This window comes from Ammospiza caudacuta, chromosome 1 (genome assembly GCF_027887145.1).
Source record: "Ammospiza caudacuta isolate bAmmCau1 chromosome 1, bAmmCau1.pri, whole genome shotgun sequence".
Classification (NCBI taxonomy): domain Eukaryota; kingdom Metazoa; phylum Chordata; class Aves; order Passeriformes; family Passerellidae; genus Ammospiza; species Ammospiza caudacuta.
The window spans coordinates 36,663,159-36,680,802 of NC_080593.1; the positions used below are offsets into that span (position 1 = coordinate 36,663,159).

Below are 17,644 nucleotides of genomic sequence, written 5' to 3' on the forward strand. Positions count from 1 at the left end.
TTTCCATGGTTTCTCTTTTGTTTCCATGCCCTGCTTACAAATATGTTGTAAAAGCTAACAGGAAAGAAGTCAGAAATTGTATGCTCCAGAAAAAGTATTGGAAACTATTATTTATTGTAAAGGGATGGTAGCTTGATCAAAATACAGATTGAGCAAAAGTTATAGCAGCCTTCATGTGGCTTAGGTAAGTTTTCAGATAGCAGCAGCACCAGTCAATGAAATACAGCACAGAGTCTGTATCATACTTCCACAATTTCTGGCCTCCTGGTAATTTTTTCCCATGGTGGCTTATGCTCCACAGAATGAAAAGAGAAAGTAAATTAATGCTATCTATAGGGAGGGAAGTAAAATAACAAAACCCCATGTTAATTAGTTGCTATATTTGTGCTACAACTTGGGAAAAAATCTAGATTTCAAAAATATTTATATCTTTGATAATGTCTCACATACAGTGAGTACTCACTGTATGTTTTTAATTCACAACTCTTTTCCTGCAGCTAGACCACATTTTGGAACTTCCCTATTCCTGCTCCCACCCTGGCCCATCAGAACAGAGGATACAAACAGAAGCTGCATTGCGAAAGGAAGGAAAAATCAGGACACAAAATGGGTGTAACATTCAGTCACAGCAGAGGCTCAAAGGCACTTTGTTCTTCAGTCCTATGCCTGATTTGGTCAGTGGCTTTCTTTTATAGATTAATCCCCTGCCACATATTCTGACATGTTAACCTTTGTTTTCTATATCTGAAAGACACCACAGGCAGAAAGCAGGTTGAGCCACTGTGTGTAATCACAAACTACAGCAGAAATGCTTTAAATCTTTTACATTTGACACAACTTTCTGTCCAGATGGATACAAGAATAGCTTGATGATGTGCACAGTCATAACAGCTGCAGAGCTCTCTCCTTCTAAATTAAATAAGGAGCACAGTACCACTCTAGAGATGAAGTATGAGCTTCTGTTTATGAACAAAACAGGAGTAATATCACCAGAGATATCTGAGACAGTCTTTTCAGGTGTAAATCTCTTAAGTGCAGCCAAACCACTTATTTTCATTGCATTAAGTTATTTTAAAAAATTGAAAAAAAAAAAGAATTTTGATGGTAACAATGGTAACATAATTAATAGAAAAGGTTAAAGATATGTGCTATAAAATTCTTAAAAGCTTTTCAGGTATAACAAAATGCAGTAAAAAAACTGTCCAAGGCTGAACAATCTTCCGGAGGAACGTATTTCATTGTTCTGTTAACAGCATTCACCTCATATTGACTGTTTGAACACTTCTTAAACTAGAGCTATTTGATGTATAAAATGAAAACATACAGAGATAAAAAAGCGCATCAGTTAAATACAGTCCAGCAGTGATTTTTTTTTACCACAGCCTTCCCTGAATTAAGCCCTAAAAATCAGAATATGAACTTGGAAATGAGCATTTCCAGCTGTCCAGCAGAACATGTGGAACAACTGTTAACACAAGTCAGTTTGGACATTTAGGAGGGAGATTTTACCATCTGCCATTTTGCCTGCTTCAGCAAGAACTCACTTGTGTCAGTATCACAAAGATGAGAACTTTAGTAGCAAGTGTTGGGTTAACTTACCCCTTCATCCTGAGAGAGTGGGTTGTTGATTATCAGATCTTGCTGTCCTGCTTTCCGAGGGTTTGTAATGTGCTAGACAAAAACAGGAAAAAAAAAATCAGATCCTCTCGTGTTATGCTATAAATGTTAATATCTATGCCAAAGTATGAGAACCTATTTTGTACCAACTTACAATTTCTTTGATCTTACTGTAAGAAGTTCTTAAGTCTGAAGTGGTTTTAATCCATTGACTTCTATCTTGTGGTAGAACGTCCAGAAATAGCTATTAGCAAAACAAAATAAATTCATTAAGTTTCATCAGTTTTGCACAGCTTTCCATATAAATCCTATCAGACAGCATAAACCACCCCATAAAGAAAGAGAAAGAAAACAGCTATAAATATTTCTGGTTTCAGCGCTTTCTAGTCCATAAATAAATAGCTAGGAACAACAGCAGTTCTATAGGGCAAAATTAAGCATTAAAGTCAACTGAAGCCATGAACTCAAGCTTTGTAAACTGTTACAGCTACAGTAAAGTTGATGGTGACTTCCAAGGCAGAAATAATATGCAAAGATGTTAAAAAAAAGATACAAAATTTGAAGCTATTTATGTAGCACTGATGACCTAATGCAACATGCTTAAAACAAAACACAAATGCAGAGCAGGACCTAAGCACTGAGGGATATACCCAATGTGAGAATTGCAACATGCTCTGGAATTCTGCAAGACAGCTAAGAGAGGCAGTTTTGCAGAAAGTCCTTGAGAAAGCTTACATCTCAGTTTTTTCATGTCTCTTTGAAAAGGCTTAGAAAGAAACATGCAGTGCAAAATACTATTTAATTGCATTTGAAGCAAGGAAAAACCCCAGTATTTTCTTGCTTTTTCAATGTTTTTATTTGCACATTGTAAAGTGTTAAGAAACAGTAATACTGACAAACAGAAGTACTGACAAATCATTCCTAAATTTCAGAATTTAACAACAGAACCCTAATGCATATTGGGACAAGCAAATAAGCCTTGCCTTATTTCTAAAATAAAACCACTCCTTGATTTAATTGGTAGATAGAGAAGGACTTGTTGTTTGTGTTAGTTCAGAGCTTTGAGTTATGGCCTTCTAATTTAGAGACTTAAAAAGAAGCAAACTGGTAAAACAATGCAGGTGGCATATATTCACTGGGCTTGCTGAATAAAATATTTTCATTAACTTTAAACTAGTTCAATGCTACATATATTTCAATTTTCAAACTTTCTTTCATTCATATAAAAGGAGTATTTTAAATTTCTTTTTATAGGTCTCTGTGCCAAAATGATGGTTCAGAAATTCCAAATGAAGTAATTTAAATGATCAGCATTAACACACAGTAATTCTACTAGAAAAATTTTCTAGTAGATAATAGATAGTGCACAACAGAAGACTTGATGTCATTGTAAAAAATTTGTTTGGACTTTAGAGAGCTACCCTGTATTACCTTGCTTTCTTTCTCTCTTCCTTTCCCTGCTACTTTAAAACAAACCACCAAATAACTCCCAAGGAGCTCTTGTGCTTTTGTAAGACCTTGCTTCCCTCTTCATCCAGTCCTTACAAGAGGGATTGATCTTCACTTTCTCATTTCACTGGGAAAACCAGATAGCAGAAGCATCAGACTGATTTTAAAGCAGTCCCAAATTCCACAAAACCATAATTTTTTAGACTAACTTCCTATCTATTTCCAGTGCATGACTTCCCTGCACAGATACTGAGAGGAGAGACGGCTGCATGGCACTCAATTCTAAACATATCACCAGCACAAAGATACACTTTCCTAGGATTCTTTTGCTATTACCTGCAATTCAGCTTTAAAGCAATTTGATGTGGTTAGCAAATGTCCAATGAATTATAAAAACGAGTAGAAAAACATTGGGATGAAGTCTCTTGGAAAATTCATGATTCTTTGCATCAATAATCTTCCAGCGCATCAGGTAATGTGTTGATATATTGCAACCACAAACTGTAAATAAATATTTTCTCTTCTTACCTTCCAGCAAACACTACGGAACCTGCTGCTTCTCAGCTGCCCATTAATCCCCTTCAGCCGTATAGATGCCAAGTAATTGTTGTTTACAAATAGTTCTTCCCATTCTTTACTGCAAAAGCAAAAGGAATGAACATTTAAACAAAAAAAAGCCTTAGCTGATTTAAGGACTATATGACACTATACAATTTTGGATAAGCAGAGGAAAGCAACTTTTTAAAATGTATATATTTAGTTGTGTACCACTTCTAAACGCATGGCTGTTTTTTTGGACACATTTCTTCTTTGGATTTAATGAATATGTAGATCGCTATAATTATGCCAGCTACTGAAATTCATAATGTCTATGGAGGCTATTCCATTTCCTCTAAAATGTTGGTACTGCAGTTCAGTGAATAAACAAGAAAAATGAATATTAATATAAGCACATTCATGTTTCAGCTGTAGACAAAGAAGTACCTATTCCAAAAATATGCAACAGAAAAGTACACTGTTGACTGTATTAGCTCTTCACATGACGTATTTGCTTAAATGAACCTTCTTTTCTTCTTAATGTCAAGCTGGGCAGTTAAGCATCATAGAAGATGACTTTCTTTAACATTTAGTGCTATTTACTATTGAAATCACTCCTACTTCTTTCTACATGATCAGTTTTAAAATTTTAACAGGTGCTAGGAAATTTAAAAAAACATCAAAAAATTAAAAAGCCTCACTGTATAAACTGTTAAAGGCAAGCTTGAGTACCTTGCAGTACCTATGGCTGACTAGATAAACAACCTAAATATGCCTCCCAGGCATGCAGGCACCAGGGGCCTAACACCTGTGCCTCATTAATATACAAGTAAATCTGCTCTACTGGGAAACAATTGGAAATTAATTGTCCCAAACCATCTACTGAGTTTGAATAAAAGAATTAAACCTATATTTCCTGCAACTTCTACTGAAATGAATCTCAAGAACAGCTGAAGCCATCTGATAGTCTTAGTAGCCCACGACTTGCTCGCAGACTTTCTGCAGCCACTTTAAAATACAAAGGGCAATTTCAAGGTAAGGAGCTGGGTTATGTGCAAGGAAATGTGTTTCAGATTTATTTTCAATGCATGTCCTTAAGGTGAACATCTCCTCCTCCCCCTGTCACATGGGAGACTATTACTTCTCCCTGGGAGACCAAATGAAACCAGGAAGAGGGAAACTACTATTATGACTCCAGGCTAAGATCTCACCACATTTACTCTGCTAAGGAGGGTCACAGAGTGGGTTATACTAAATACCAGCAAACTCTGGTTTTGCAAATTGCCCTAAATATATGCAAGATGAAGTTAGATGGTTTTCAGCCTTTTAAGCTGAGTTGAGAGAGCGAGTTTTTAAAAACAGAATTGTAAGATATAGCTGCCAAGAACTGTAGAGGAATGGACTCAGCAAGCCAGGAAATTATGGTTGTCTTCCTCTGTGACAGGAGCAAGCTCATGATTCATGCTGAGACCGGAAGTTCTGTGTTTGTGAATGCACCACCTTTCAGCTAGGACCATAGTCTTAAAAAAAAAAAAAGTGTTTACTTCTGGGTCTTGATTATTAATTACTTTGAAAACCAAAGGTGTTCCAGATAAGAGCAAAGATGCCTACAGCAGTGTTAGACTGCAGAGTTTAGGGCTGCCTTCAGCTTCTCCCAAGTGCCAGTAGCCCCAGGTGACCAAAAGAGCAGCAAGTCATTCCAATGGTGTAGAGCAGCTTCCTCCATTCCTCTCACATCCCCCAGTCTCCAAGTCAGAAAGACTATCTGGTCATTTTTGTCTCCTTGTCTCCCACACATCCTCACCTTCTGCAGGGAGCTGCCTACGATTGTTTACCATGATTCTGCCTCGTTTAAATACAACGTATGGTATACAGCAGACACAGCTTGAGGAAAATCTGGGCCTTTCTTTCCCAGCCACGTATATTTCAGTAACTACAGTATATTATGGCTATCTAAATAACCTTCCTGTTTCTACCATGTATAATATTCTTAATTTCCCATTGTAAATTCTGCAGCATCATTGGCCATTATAACTCCTGCCAAGCCGCCTCCCTAAGGTAGCTATGTTTCAAGAGTGCCACATTCCCCTGTGCACACAACAGGTCAGACTCTGAAGCTATTCACATTGTTCTGCAAGTGGATGACATTCCCACAATGTCTTTGAAAATGCCAGTGTGTCAGCTGAGTTAGCAAAAGGTTTCAACCAGTGCAACTGTGAAAAGAAAGAACAGAAAGGAAAGAAACTCTTCAGGTTATTTTTCTCACCAGCTGCTGGAAGTGATTGCTACACAGTAAGAAAGTAATTTCAACACTTCTGAAATTGTATTAGTGCAGATATTATGCCTTAAAAAAAAAAAAAGTAATGCGATTCCAAACACGTTTTGAACCAAATTACTTTTAAAACCGCCAAAAGAAATTTGGCAAGATTGTATCTCCTCTGCATTCCCCCTTGGCTGCTAGGATCACAAAAAAAAGCTATAAGCAACTGAAAAAGAAATTACTTGGAAGCTGGGATCTGCCTCAGTTTTAGTAGAGCTGAATGATATTTAAAATCCTTTCTGAACAGCATTCCCTAATTCATGTCTCAAGTATTTTGAATGAAGACTAATAATCTAAGCTTTACAATTCTAGAGACTTTTAATAGTGGTAACACTGTTTAATATGAACAAGCAATCAATTCTAAAAAGATAACATTTAAAATTATATAGCCCTACTATGTAAAATAATATCTAAGAACCTTGTTAACTCAGGATTGCAGAAAACCCAACGGTCAACATGAAAAGAGCAATTAAGATTGGAACTCATGTCTACCATATTCCATTTGCTTCACTGCAGTGAAAGATTTCAAGAGCTAACAGGAACCACCAAAACTATGAATAAGCACATGCATTTGCTTTTAATCAAACTAGAAAATGAAATGCATGATCCTGTGTTATACCACCTGTAGAGTGTACAATTAAAGGCAAATGTCAATGTTAATGTTTTCTGATTATTTTGTAAATATTTTCATTTTAGATTCTTATTTGAGTATCCTGTCTAATGTACTATTCGGCATACTGTAAAGTCTTCATAGTAATAATAAATACATATAATATAAGACCCCATCGTGGTTTGACACTGGTGCAATGCCAGGCACCCATCAAAGCTGCTCCCTCAACCTCCCGTGCCACAGCTAGGGAGAGGAGAGAAAAAAATTGAGTTAAGGACCAGGAGAAAACACTTCAAGAGCAAAACAGCCTCAAAGCTACAAAGTGAATTTACTACTAACAGAGTCAGAAGAGGATAATGAGAAGTAAAAGAAGCCCTTAAAACATCTTTTTTCCTCCCAACCCCTCACTCCTTCGCACCAACAGCACAGGGAGACAAGGCATGGGGGCTTGTTCAGTTTGTCATCCAAGGTTTTCTCCTGCTGCTCAGGGAGAGGAGTCCTTCCCCTGTGAGGCCATGGGATCCCTCCCATGGGAGACAGCTGCCTGTGAACTTCTCTGGGGTGGGTCCATGCTCACGAGCAGCAGCCAAACTGCACCATCTGCAAACACGAGCCCCTCCCATGGAAACAGAGTCCTCCCAGAACTGCTGCAACATGGGTCACTCTTTCCATGGGCTGCAGTCCTCCAAGGACAGGCTGCTCCAGCCTGGAAACAGGCTCCCTCCCTCCACCTGGTCTCCAACTGGATCACAGACTCTTCCAGGAATCCACCTGCTCTGGTGTGCGCACTCCCCCACGGGCTGTGGGTGGATATCTGCATCCCCTGTGGATCCCATGGGCTGCAGGGGCACGGCTGCTTCACCATGGTCTTTACCACAGCCTGCAGAGGAATCTCAGCTCTGGAGCCTGGAGCAGCTCCTGCCCTTCCTTCTCCACTGACCTTGCTGTCTCCATGTTGTTTTCTCTTACATGTTCTCACCTCCTTCTCCTCTCTGACTATAAGAAAAACTGCATGCTCCACTTTGATCTTCTTCTTAAATATGTTGTCACAGAGGCCTTACCAACATGTCTAACTGGCCCAGCCTTGGCCAGCAGCATGTCCATCTTCAGAGCCATCAGGGATTGGCTCTGCTGGGCATGGTGGAAGCTTCCAGCAGTTTCTCACAGAAGCCACCTTTGTGGCCCCCCTGCTACCAAAACCAGGTCATGCCAAACCAACACAGACCGGAATGAGAAAGAAATTGTTGGAATAATAGTTCTTTAAGAGATTTAATTCCATATGTGTTATCTCTGCTGTCCAATGTAAAATATCTACTGGCATGAATTAGGGACAGTTGCATTACTTCAAAGCGGGAAAAGTGCTCAATATGTATGAAAGAAAAAGCAGGCAAATCAATGAAGGGATTAATTCTGCAGGAATTGTTCATAGTTCTCATCTGCTCCTTTCCAACTTTTGAAACTTGCACTTATGTCATAACCACAAGAGTTTAAATCTCTCTGCCAAAGAATTGTATACTGGGGTCTGCTCTAAGACACGCACTCTCTTTCTTATAAGAAATGAGGTTGACCTCTGAGCAAATCATATACCAAAGTCTATTTTTCTTTCTTTTCACGAGGATATGATTTGTGGATATGATTCTTGTTAAGGCAATTACAAGCATCAGATTTTCAGATACAGAAACCTGAAGTTTGGAACAGAAATGTTCCTTTCAGTTGACTGTTAGTAGAGATCACAACAAGCAGGACTTTACTCCAGAAAGTCTAAGTAAAATTCTACATGCATATAAATAGCATTCTTGAAAAGGTATGTAAATCTCTAAGGTCTAACATCTTACTAAAAGTCACTGGAATTCCACTATTGCTCAGCTATTGAGGAATGAGCAACTATAAACTCTTTCAGAATGCACGACATCAATAATCTAACAATATGCCTAGGAAATAAATTCAAATAGTTCCAAGAGCTTTACTGAGGCAACATTGAGCTTGTGCATGTTGGGGAGAGGTAACAAAGACTCCTCCACTGACAGGCAGAAGCAGAACATCTGCCTCTGGCTCTGCCGCTTAATTTCCATCTCGAGCATAATGGTAAAACCAACATCAAGCATAGATATGCAGAAGAATGCAATGGTAGCCCATTAAGGCTCCTTACAAAATACATACTCTGTTCAGAAGAGGAAGAAATACAATTGAGGGAGACTAGTTTAGCACAGACAGCAATAACTGATGCTTCTGCATTTACTGATTTAGAGGATAAAGCTGGGGAAATGCATGAATGCAGATCCTGCCAAAGTCTAAAACTAGTGTTAGAAGTATTTTTGTACCATCATGTTCAGACAACACCAAAACTCTGTGGAAGACACTAAAACCCAGAAAAACGCAAAAATGTGAAGAACCACATGGAACTACAATCTATGCCACTGAGAAAAGGCAAAAGTTTCAGTTCTGTGACTGCAGGGACTCAGATCTACCAGGTAAATATTACTGTTGATAATTCATGTTCAAGTGAAACTGCAGTTAACAAAGAAAGCAGTACCTACTGGGTCATCAGATAGTGTGCATCATTATTTTGTCTCGTGCCTTTTTAAAATATTTCATGCCAAGTTTTGAAATACCTTTTTTGAGTCCTTGCAGAAACAAGACCAATCTGATATTTACAACAACATTTAGATAACAAAGAATACTCTCAGTCTATCGAAGAATACTGCTATACTACTGAAACATTTGCATACATATTTAGGATTTTAATCTAAATCTCAAGCTTATTCCATCCTCTAAACCAATATTAAAGGATAAAACAGATAGCCTCAGAGAGATACAAAGAAAATTCTTGAGCAGCACTGCTAGTATTGACAAAATCATCTTAAAACAATGGCATGTGTGCTTCTGGAAAAGCCCATTGCACATTTTTATACTAGTCTTCATCTTCAAAATCTGCTTTTTAAAATGTTGAGACCCAAACTGGGCTCCTCAGGGGCATCAATGAAGCAACAGGCTACTGAACAGGCCATCAGAAAGAAAACCAACTCTCAAATTATTGTGTCATGTTTTGCAACATGAGATCTTTATTGAGAGGAACATCAAGTATCTATATTTAAATATTTAAATAGAGGCAACAATTCCCTTCAAACATACTGCATAAATCCAAGAAACATGCATAGTTTGTATTATTTATTATGTTGTAAAATCAACAGTTGAGAAAAAGGTGAGGCAACTTTCAGGAATGCAATAAAGAGAGTTAATTCTATAAAAACAGAGGAAAAAAATTGAAAGGTAGTATCAAGTAATAAGAAGTAGAATTCCTAAAAAAATATTTCTGAAACACACAGTTTCTATTTGCTACCCTGAAAATCCATTTGACAGCTTTAATGTGAAGGCTTATCAGTCTGTTTGGAAAATACATGTATTTTCCTCTGTTTCTCAAAGTCCTGCCTCAGGATACGTGGCAGAGCTAACAGCCATGTAAGTGTGAATATGCATGGCTGTGTTGCTGGGAGGCTGAACATTCAAAGGGCAGATTTTTCTAAACAGTTCAGGTTTCATCTGCTTTTGGCTGACATACAGTTAAAAAGGTTTGTGAGAAGAAAGGTAAAATCACTTTCTTAAGGCAAACATTCCAGCAAATAAAGTTATTAGTTAGCTATGCTCTTTAAGCTACCAGTGTGTGTGCAGCACAGTTTAGGGAACTGAAATAAGGCTGCACTGGCAGCAGGATGCTTTGCCAGCATCCTTCCTCACAGCACTAGGTCTGACGCAGAACCCAAAGATATCCTTCTCCATATTCCAAATTGTCCACTTTGCCTTGGTGGTTCTCAGCCAAAGAGCCAAGTTTGGCCTTTGGAAAGCACATAATTTCCAACCCTTGACCAGTTCAGCTTTTAGAGAAGAATTCTTGTCACAGCCATTTTGAAGTCTAAAATTCACCAGTACATTTTCCTCTACTCATTACTTTCTGCATACATTTACAGAATGGTGAGACAAAATGTTGATATTATATTCAATTATTTTTATTTTTGTATTGAACTGAGTTTGCCAGTTGCAGAGTCAAAGCTTTCTAGTTTAAATCCCCCAATATCATTGAAATTCTTTGCATGTACATGAAGAACATTTACTTCCTCCTTGTCCTGACTACAGACTGTGGGTAACTGATCCATTTCCCTACATCCTCCTTAGCCTTCTTGAAAATGTCCCCAGTCACATCTCCCAATTGCCATGAAAGTCTGAAGGTCATTAAGAGTAAAAAAGTAATTCATAATGAAAGCCACTTCAAGCATTAGTAAGGGAAAATATGGCATCAGTTGATTGTGGTGTCAGTGGTATATATGCTGATTTTCAAGTACAACAGAATAAATCAGGAGTGAACTAAAATTTTCACTTGCTTTCGATGGACTTTACCATTCTCTCTTCCATGGTCTCTCTTCACAATCTAAGTCTTTCCTTCTTGCAGCCAATCCATAAAAAAAGCCTTCTACCAACAAAATATGTGGGTAACTCAATCCTTCCTTTCTGATTCTCTGTCAAAAACATCTCAAGCTTTAAGCAAATGTCTTAAATTTGCTTTTCCCTATTACATTGCATTAAACCAGAAAGCAAGTCCATATTACTATTTCTATGTCTTTAGAAAGTAATATAATTTTCACTAGAAAAGTTAGAAAAATCGAAAATATATGTGTTGAAATGTTTGTATTTTAGAAAAAGTATATTGGATATAGTTTTTCAGTTCCTTAATCACAATTTATTCTTCCTTCTCTTATGATATCATTCGCCAATTCCTTAGAACACCAGGCAAGGAATGCAGCAATGATCAACTAGGAAGGAAGAAGTAAATAATACAAATTTGAAAAGAAATAGACAGAAATAGTGTAAGTAAGTCTCCTTAAAAGGAAAAAAAATTGCAGTTTTAAAGAATTCAGAGAAAATCAGAAATCTTCTAAGCTTTTAAGAGGTGTAAAAGTGATCTTCCAGGTTTTGGTGTAAAAAGAACCTGTTGGAGGAAACCTGTCATCAGAGCAAACAGTCACTTTCTCTTGTTGGCAAAAGGAGATTTGCAAGATGGAATTCCTAACAGCATCACAAACACTGACAAATAAGAGTACTGGCGCAGACTACCACGTCCAGAGAAAGATTCTTAGCACATTGTGAACATGGTCTTTCAGAAGAATCAAGCAGAGAGTTTACATGCCCCCAGACAAAATTAACTCACACTGAAAAGGCCTCTTTGCACATAAATGGAATCGACTGGAACAGAGTCTAGCAAATGGTTTAGGATAAAACAAAATAAACATGGATGCCAGTTTTACTGCTTCCTTGTGGAAAGAGAGAAAGGATGCATGTGCTGTGAATTCTCCTTGCACTGTGGAGTGGAGTTGCAGTGACAATTTTACTGCATTGCCTTCTGCATCTAATTTTTCATATTTCAAAATAATAGAAAAACCCATAGAAACAAGCTTGTTCTTTACATCTCTTGATTATGTGTGGACATGAACAAAATCAGGAAAAATAAAACTGTAATTGCACAGGAGTGGATTAAAATTAAAACAATAAAGTAACATTGTCTGTGTATGAACAAGACTAGATAGGCTTGTGTAGATGGAAAAGGGCTGCTTCCTAATAGAGTAAGACAAAGTTTTCCTTAAGGTGGAGGTATGTAAGTTGCACACATCTTCACAGTATGTTTAAAATATAAGGACAGAGGCTATGTAGCTACTTCTGGCTCAACTGCCAACAAAAGCCAAAGGGCAAAGTTTGAGCACGACTTTTGGAAGTGGGAAGAACCAAGGGGGAACAGCTTGCACCCCTTGCTGCCTTTGTTCTGTACGCTCAGTGCCCGCAGCTGGCTGGCACACAAGAAACGCCTCAGCCAGCAGGACCACACTGCCTTCCTGCATCAAGGAAGGAAACATCTGGCAAGCAGAATCTGCAAGAAGTCAGGGGGAGAAAATGGAACACAAAAGTCTTTCTTACACTAGATCCTCTGCCTGTTTGAAATATGAGCAGAAGAAAGAATACACCTTGTCTACACAACCCACAGCTTTGAGCAATCATCATTTGTCATGGAATTTAAGCCACAGAGGAAAGAACTTTATCTTGATACATGGGATAAGAATTAAACTTATATATATGTGCAGAGACGTATTAAGAAATTATCCAACATAGCAGTCATGGATCTCTGAATCATAAAGTAAGTTCATACACAAGTATGAAAAGTGAGCTTTTTTAGGTTATATATTTATTAGAAGCAGTATTAATGTATGAATCCACCTTGAAAGAAAATAAGTGTCCTTGAGATGTTAGATTCTATCAGCCAAATTCAATGTCTGCATCAATGGCTCTCCCTAAAAGTCATAATTAGGTCATTAAAATATATTTAGAAAAATAGCCTGTAAAATAAAGTTAAAAAATACTCACCTTCATTTTATTTCATAGGTCACTGTTATACCATCTAATAAGATAATTAAAAACATGCAAGCAGCTGGTACTGAGGCTAAACAGATTAATGTAATAGTCTGTAGTCATATGTGCTGGCAAGGGGTTCACCTCTTTGGCGAGGAGAAGGTCAGCTGCCCTTGGGAAGGGAGGAGAAAGACAGTATTTCTACTTTCCAGTGGCACTGCATTGCAGATACTGAAACTAAAGAGCCATATCTATTTTCCTTTTCCTTTTGGTGAAGTCCAGGCCATTTGGACAACCAAAAAAGGCTTTAACCACAGTAGTAAAACAATACAGTGGAACAGAGCTGAAGTATTTTCCTTAAGTTTCTTACATTTAAAAGCTGAAAGTTATTATATGTCTAAATCCTTGTTCAAATCTTTCTAATAATGAACTTCTAATTTTGATGACATGCTTCTAGGAAAAAAAAATTTGTTATTTCCTATTAGTAAAGCTTCTTCCCAAGTACACAAAGAGTACTTCCACCAGAGCATAAAGACCAGCTAGAGAATTCTCTGTGACCTGAGAGGACACATTCACAAACTCAAGGAATATTTAGAAATATATGCCAGTCACATGTGCTTTTCACTTACATTACTTACAAACTTTATGACCTAAAGGGAAATGCTCACAATCTGAACACATGCAGCACTACATCTGTGCTGTGCTTGTGATCAACAAAAGCAAGAGTCACAAACTCTAAGGTGACACCTTCATATTAAAAATGAAACCATACAAATAGTTCTGGAGCATCATAAATACACCGAAGAAGAATAATGATATGTCATCCTTTATTAGCACATATACTTGGAGTCTTGTACTGGATAGAGTCAAATTGTCCTTTCAAACAGAAAATGTGGGAACCAAGCAACTTCTCCTGGAGTTTATTTTTTATGGTGGTAAAAACAATGCCATTAAGAGCCCTTTAATAACAAAACTTATTAATATTCAAATATTTTTGGAGTCACTTTTTCTAATTAAATTGTAAAGGCCTATTACTGAATATATATTAAGCAACTTTTGTTTCAGCAAAAATTTTCAATACAATTTTTCATTTATTAACCTTCTGCATATGTACGACATCTACCATGATTCAAAGATGCCTTTGCCTCTTTCAGGGCTAAAGTTCATGAGCTGGTCTTTTCAAAATATGATAGACTGAAATGCATTGGGCAAACAAGACTGTCATTAATTTTATCAAATTACTAACTTACTAAAACAATAATCCTTGACAGTATCCTAACATAGGTCAAAATTTCTAAGGAGTCTTTAAAGAAATAACAACCATTTACCATCATTATCTTTCAAGATAGTTTAAGATTCACTTTTCACCTTTCATGAGGTGTTAGATGTTCAATTTCACTTAACATGCAGTCCAGAACTGTAACTATCAAAACAATATCCAACCCAACTATCAAATTTACAGCCAGCCTCACTAGATCATAGGAATTACTTGCCACTGAGAAACAAATACACATTTCACATCTCAAGCACTACTACTAAATAATGGTGATAGCTTGCCAACTACGAAAAGTCAGAAGTTACTTTTATATATATGTATGCACACAGACCTATATATATCCACATGTACATATCTTTTTTACTATTTTGCCTTTAATTATACCAACAATACTTTGGCAATGAAATACGGGACCCTTCTTAAAAGACTAATTAACTTCAGTTTTCTAAGTTGGGCTCTTTGACAGAATATGACTATTATTCAGTGGAACTTGTAGCCAACGTCGCATTTATTATATGCACTTTGGACTAAGGAATACATAGGTACAAAGACCAGCTTTAACCTCTACTTAATCTGTGGAGAATTAAAGAGTGACTAAGCTTTAGGCTGATTTAGGAAAAAGGTACCAAGCTCTGTCCTCCCACTAGCTACATTCCCTGATACCATGGGAAGCTTAGGCAGGAGGAAGTCATCAGAAAACTCTCCCAACCAAGAACGAACAGGCTGCGCTGGATTAGCTCCCTGGACCAGCTCCCTGAGAGGTGAGTGCTACTGCCTGAGGGCAGCACGGGTGACAAGAAGGGCTCAGACCCCAGCTCCACAGCTCACACTCTCTGGAACCAAAGTCTAGCTAAATCTGGCTGCTTCTTCAAGTGTTGCCACTTGGCAGGTACAAGAGCTGGTGCTCTTGAGTTGATGACTTTCAGAAATAAGTTCCCTGGCTTTAATGGCAGAGAGAGCTCTCAACTTTCTTTCACTGATATGGTTAAATTCTATCTTGCCTACTTTTGAGAGACTAATTTGTGGTCTCTCTGTCTACACATGATTCACACCTAAAAAACATGAAGATTATCCTGGGTGGTATTTTTCAGCCCTTCTTTTAACTTAGACAGTATGTTAATGCAGAAAACATTAATATGACAAGAAACAAGAGTCATGCAGAACCCTAAAATGGATCTTCTAACATATTTTATCAAAGTGAATATGCTAACTACCCTAGAAGAGTTTTACATCATCACCAAGTAGGTCTCACTAGAGTCAACTTACTAGGATAAAAAAATTGTAAGGAAACCTAAATCAACCCACCCCAGTCCCACTTTGTCCCTGCAGGCACACCCTTTGTTCCAACCTTGCTCTTAGTCCAGAAACTTCCTCTGGGTGTTTGAATCGCAGCAAACTCTTTGCTGTTCCCTCTAGGTCCTTACAAAAAGTCTTTCTTTTCAACATCCTCCAGACCAGGCTGTTTGCTCCTTGCTCTCCTTGGCAATGGTTGTGTCTCCAGCCTGCAACAGCAGGCTCTCCAGCACCGTGTCCCTCCCTGCCACCCCATGCCCGAGGCTCCCTGTGACCAGCACAGCACAGCTCACGGCCTGCCCCACGCTGCAACATTCCCCACCCAGCCGGCTGCAACCAGGACAAGGTGAACAGGCAGGTTCCTCCTGCCTGACTGCACCTCTTTGAAGCACAGATTCCAGCAGAGCACAAACCAAAACAGAAAAAAATGCCAACCAACACAGTCCACTAAATGATTCGAAAATAATCATGTGGTAAGCATGTTTTGTTTTACCATACTTAAGCATGAAAATCAGATGCAATCCTTCTGGTTTGCACAAATCATACTATTAATTTACTAGTCACAAGGAAGAAGATTTTTTGTGGCAGAGTCAGTATTTTGCGGGGTGAAAGATGAAAGTATACACCTGCTGATTAGCTTTCTGTGCTTTCAAGCATAAGACACCCTCTGGTATGTACCCAAGCAAGATTCAAGCTCAATGACATTGCTGAAAAAAGTTTGTTTGACTGGTGTTTACTGCCAACAAAATTGAAATATGATTTTCCTGTCAAATAATCTCAAATGTAACTAATCTTGGCTTTGGTTTTTGAGATGAAATAATGAGGAAATAGAATTTCAGGTGGCCCATAAATCCAGTTACTTTGGAGAAGATCAGAAAGGTGATCACTGGTGAATTGAATATTTCAACATTTAGCTTAGTTACTGTGAGTTTACTTTATCAAATACTTTGGAGGAAAATAAACCTACAAAAAACAACCTTAAAATGTTTAGGCTTTCAAATATCTTGTACTTTCATCAGTTAAGTGTTTTGAACAACTTTTGAAAAAAAACCAATAATCCAGAAAACAAATTTTCAGATCATTCCTTAATTAAATACTTCATGTCCTTTTACTCACTGTATCAGTTGAGATTCCACAATCCTCCTAATGTATAGGACCTGTTCTTTTGCATTAAATAGATTATGCTTATTATAATCAACCTTCTTAAAATTAGAAAATAAATATAAAAAATTACCAACCTGTAAGAAATAAAAGTTCCATCTGAATCTGAGGTGGAGGGTGTGCTTCCATTTTCATTTGATCCTCCTAATACAAAAATAAGAGAAAACACTTTTGTTGTAAGACAAACTCTGATACGAACACAATATGGATGACAACTGCAACTGCTTTTACCATATATGGTAACTTCAGTCACCACAAAATTCACCTAAAACTTACATAGACAAATCTCAACTTTACCTCTCCAAATTCTTACAGCCATCTTAACTAGCCTCCAAGTTCAAACTGGAGTCTGAAAGTTCTGAAAATCTGATACTTAATTTCACTAAAATTTTGATTGAGGCCCCTCTCAAATTATTAAACACAATTCAACTAGTATAGGGTTACAGAAGTACACCACATAAGTAGATGAGCTTGATTTTACCAACATTAAGCAAAAAAAAGTAAAAGTTCATGTCTTTTGTGAAAAATTCTGAGCTTACTTTGTGATACCTTTTTTTTTTTTTTTGTCATAGCACAAGTTCAAAGCTTCCCTGAAAGTACCTATTAAGACGTCTGCCAAACATCTTATCTTACATCCTGTGGGCTGGTGAATACATGGAACAGTGATGTTGCTAGAAATCCAGGATTACAAGTAAATTTTCCTTCTATAACTATGTCTATTGAAAGACTGCTAAAAGCCATGAGTCATGTATTTTTCAAAGCAAATTTATTCTTGTCCTGTTTTATACTGTTTATTCTTGCACTGTCATTTAGTTTGATAATTCTTCCATGTCCCTGTGTGCCTCCTTAGTTAATTTACAGGTAGCACTGCACAACTCTGTTCTCCCTTCTGCTGACTGAAATCAAGTTTTTTCAGTATTTTTTCCAAATGCCGCTTCGTATTCTCCATTTTCTTTAACTCAGTCCTTCTTACACACGGAAAAGGAGGGAC

The 17,644-nt window shown here is 37.6% G+C and overlaps 1 protein-coding gene across 2 annotated transcripts in view; it reads right to left on the minus strand.

Moving 5' to 3' along the window:
- Positions 1-17,644, minus strand: part of TBC1D5 (TBC1 domain family member 5) — a 317,422-nt gene that overhangs the window by 140,089 nt on the left and 159,689 nt on the right. For both annotated transcript variants that reach the window (XM_058808336.1, XM_058808329.1), the window contains exons 4-7: positions 16,731-16,797; positions 3,595-3,703; positions 1,772-1,861; positions 1,600-1,671 (exon numbers count right to left, since the gene is read on the minus strand). In XM_058808336.1, coding sequence (XP_058664319.1) covers positions 1,600-1,671; positions 1,772-1,861; positions 3,595-3,703; positions 16,731-16,797 — 338 coding nt within the window. The remainder of the gene's footprint in view (positions 1-1,599; positions 1,672-1,771; positions 1,862-3,594; positions 3,704-16,730; positions 16,798-17,644) is intronic.